Genomic DNA, 3,243 nt, shown 5'->3' with positions numbered 1-3,243 from the left:
ATGTAAGATACTTTTCCTGATCCTGAACCACGCAGTGTTTTCTTGCTGTGTTCTGACTACTTTTTTGTGGTCCAAGTACAGGTTTTGCATGAGCACAATTAAGTGCTCATTCTCATCTTTCTTAAGGTTAACCACAATCTGTTGTGATCCAGACAGTCAAATGCCTTTGGATAGTCAATAAAAACACAGATAGACATTCTACTGGTAATCTCTGCTTTCGGCTAACATCCATCCGATGTTGTCTAAAATGTCCCTTGCGCCATCGCCTCTTCTAAATCCAATCTGGTTCAAACCCGAGAAATCAACTTTCATTTGTGAACATTGTGGAGTTGAATTATCTGGACAGAGTCAAGAAACAAGCAAAAGGCATAGGCAAGAAGGATTGAAATTCTAATTTCAATCAAATTAATCCTAAAATGCTAAAATAGAAATTTAATGAAAAGTGTGAAAAGTGAAAGAATAAACAAACAGGAGCTTTCTTGAGAGCTTAATCAAAACCTTCTTTCAGTGAATTCTAAATGGAGGTGTGCCCTTGAACACTGGTGATGACAGTTCTGGACCTCCGGCACCACCCTGCAGGCGGCGCTGCGGGGGATCACCCGGCCCGGCCGCCGCCATGGTCTTGGCTCCTCCAGCGCCCACCCAACCCGGGATCTCAGTGGCCTCCGGCGTTCTCGCCTTCGATCACCAGCAGCACCAACAGCAGCATCATGAGGAGTATGAGAAGCAGCAGGATGGGCAACATGGGGTGTCCGGGCGGTGGCGGGGTTGGGGAGGAGTGGGGAGGCGCGGGGCAGGGGGCGCGGCGCGAGCGTTGCTAGGAGGCAGGACGCGCGCGTCCCTGGTAGCGGCGGGCCACGTCAGGGTTTGTTTAATCATCGCCCTGGGTATTTATGGCCTGGGCTGGCGGGGGGCCGCTCGGCGGCCGCGAGAGTGGACGAGGCGCGGTGGCTCCCGCCCAGGGCACCTCCCCCCGGCTTCTCGAACCCTGCCCTGCCCGAGGGGGAGGATGGAAACACCTGCGGCGCGCTGACCCCCTTAGGAAGATAACACCCTTCCCGACTTCCCGTCCCGCAGTCCCGCTGACGCCAACCTCTTGGTCCCTAGAGCCCTCCATCTCCCTGAACCCAGTGAGCGGAAAACCGAGCGATGGCCGACAACCTGAGGAGACTAGCCTCCAGCGAAGTTTTACGATCACTGCTGGAGAAGGTCGATTCCTGGCTGAGGAACTACAACGTGAGTCTGGAGGAGGGGGTGGGAATCTCTGGCCCGCCTTCTCTTAGACCCCTCGTTGCCCCTTCTCCCCCAGGCCTGGGCGAGAGGTTTCTTTTTATTATTTCTAAGACCTATTGTTAATATTTTGGTGGGTGTGAAATACCTGTAACAAAACTATCTCAACCATTTTTACACGTGCCATTAGCAACATGTACCGGGTGGAGTAAAAAGTCACGGCTGTGTTTCTAAGTTTTCCGTTTCTCATCACCCTTAAAAAAAACTCTCAACAGCTAAGCAAGGATTTCCCCACCCCCCCACCCCCACTTTCCTTTTTGGGCTTGGTTTTGTAGCTGTTATGCAGAACCCCCTCTGGGGCTAATTGCGACTAACTAACTGGGCTAACACTCCCTAGCTGGGACTGCCACCTCTGACCCAGATCGTGCAGCTAACGCAGCTGTCAAGCTGTGCACTTTTCGATCTGCTGCGCGGGGCGGGGCTGGAGAATAGGCGGAGCACGTTCCAGCCGCGTGGTAACCAAGGACGCCGACAGCCCTAGCAACTGCAATTTGCTTTGCAGCAACCTAGTCTAGTTCAATCTTTTCAATTACTTGTTACTATGCCTAAGCGACGGCACTTAACAACAACATGCCTGAAGCACTTGCTATGGAAGGTCAGGGACTGCAGTCTTCAGTATGGTTTGAGGCTCAATATCAAGAAAACAAAGATTCTCACCTCTGGGCCGATCACAGTGGATGGTGAAAAGATTTGAGATGGTTCACAGTTTTGGTTTGCTTGGCTCCACAGTCAACATTCTTGGCACCAGCAGCTAGGAAATTAAAAGACGTATTGCAATGGGAAAGTCTGCGGTTAGAGACCTCTCTAAATACTGAAGTGCAACGATCGATGTCAGTCTGGAGACTAAGGTGAGCCTTGATACAGGCCATAGTCTTTGCAATCACTTGCTATGCATCAGAGCGCTGGACAATGACTACAGATGATAGGAGAATTGATGCCTTCGAGCTGTGATGTTGGAGAAGAGTATTGAATATACCATGGACTGCTAAGAAAATTGACAGGTTTACCCTGGAGAGGGTGACCCGGGCTGCTTCTTGGGGCTTCATCTGACATACTTTGGACATGTTGCAAGAAGGGACCAGTCCTTGGAGAGGGACGTCATGTGTGGGAGGGTGGAGGGACAGCCCAGGAGAGGAAGACACTTGATGAGATGGATTGAGTCAGTGATGAAAAATGGGTGTAGGCGTGTTGGAGATGGTGAAATTGGTACAGGATAAGGCACAGTTTAGTACTGTTGTACATTGGATCGCTATGAGTTTCAGACGACTCTATAGCACACAACAACAACAACATGCATCTGAAAGCTGGATGATGAATAAGGATGACAAAAGAATAGATAGATGCCTTGGAGTTGTGGTGTTGGAGAAGAGTACTGACTATCCCATGGACTGCCAAGAGAACAAACTATTAGGTTTTGGAGAAAGTGCAACCAGGGTGCTCCATGGCGACCAGGCCAAGATGGCAAAGCTTGTCTTGCATACTTGTATAACTTCCTCTGAAAATGCACTAGAGGACCAGCTATGAATTAGTTCTGACTTGAAGGCACACAACAAAAAGAAGTGACATCTTATCACCCTTAAGAATTCCTAATTATTACTCTGTCTCAGAAGGCTAAGAATATTGTTGTTGTTGTTGTTGTTAGGTGTGGTTGAGTTGAGTAAGACTCATAGTGACCCTACAGACAAAAGATCTGAAACCTGTTCTATCCCACGCCATCCTCACACTTTCTGACTCCAGAAGCCCATTGCAACAGTCACCGTGTCAATCCACCTAGTTGAGAATGTTATTGTTGTTGTTATGTGCCGTCAAGTCGTTTGCGACTCATAGCGACCCTACGCACAACAGCCCTAAACCCTGCTCTATTCTGTGCCAATCGCACTGCGTCCAATACACCCATCCCGATTACCCCAGTCACCGAATCAATCCATCTCATAGAGGGTCTTCCCCTCCTGT

General features: G+C 49.5%; 1 protein-coding gene across 1 annotated transcript in view; it reads left to right on the top strand.

Annotated features, from left to right (window-relative positions):
• Window positions 1-1,149: 1,149 nt before the first annotated feature.
• SPATA18 (spermatogenesis associated 18) overlaps window positions 1,150-3,243 on the top strand; it is a gene marked incomplete at its 3' end in the record, with an annotated part of 48,353 nt that continues 46,259 nt past the window's right edge. Inside the window, exon 1 of the mRNA XM_006894150.1 lies at window positions 1,150-1,236. Coding sequence (XP_006894212.1) covers window positions 1,150-1,236 — 87 coding nt within the window. The remainder of the gene's footprint in view (window positions 1,237-3,243) is intronic.

This window comes from Elephantulus edwardii, unplaced genomic scaffold (assembly GCF_000299155.1).
Source record: "Elephantulus edwardii isolate Elephantulus edwardi_28Jun2011 unplaced genomic scaffold, EleEdw1.0 scaffold00137, whole genome shotgun sequence".
In the NCBI taxonomy this organism is placed as follows: domain Eukaryota; kingdom Metazoa; phylum Chordata; class Mammalia; order Macroscelidea; family Macroscelididae; genus Elephantulus; species Elephantulus edwardii.
Note: the sequence above shows the minus strand (reverse complement) of the source record. Positions and strands in the feature narration are given on the sequence as shown.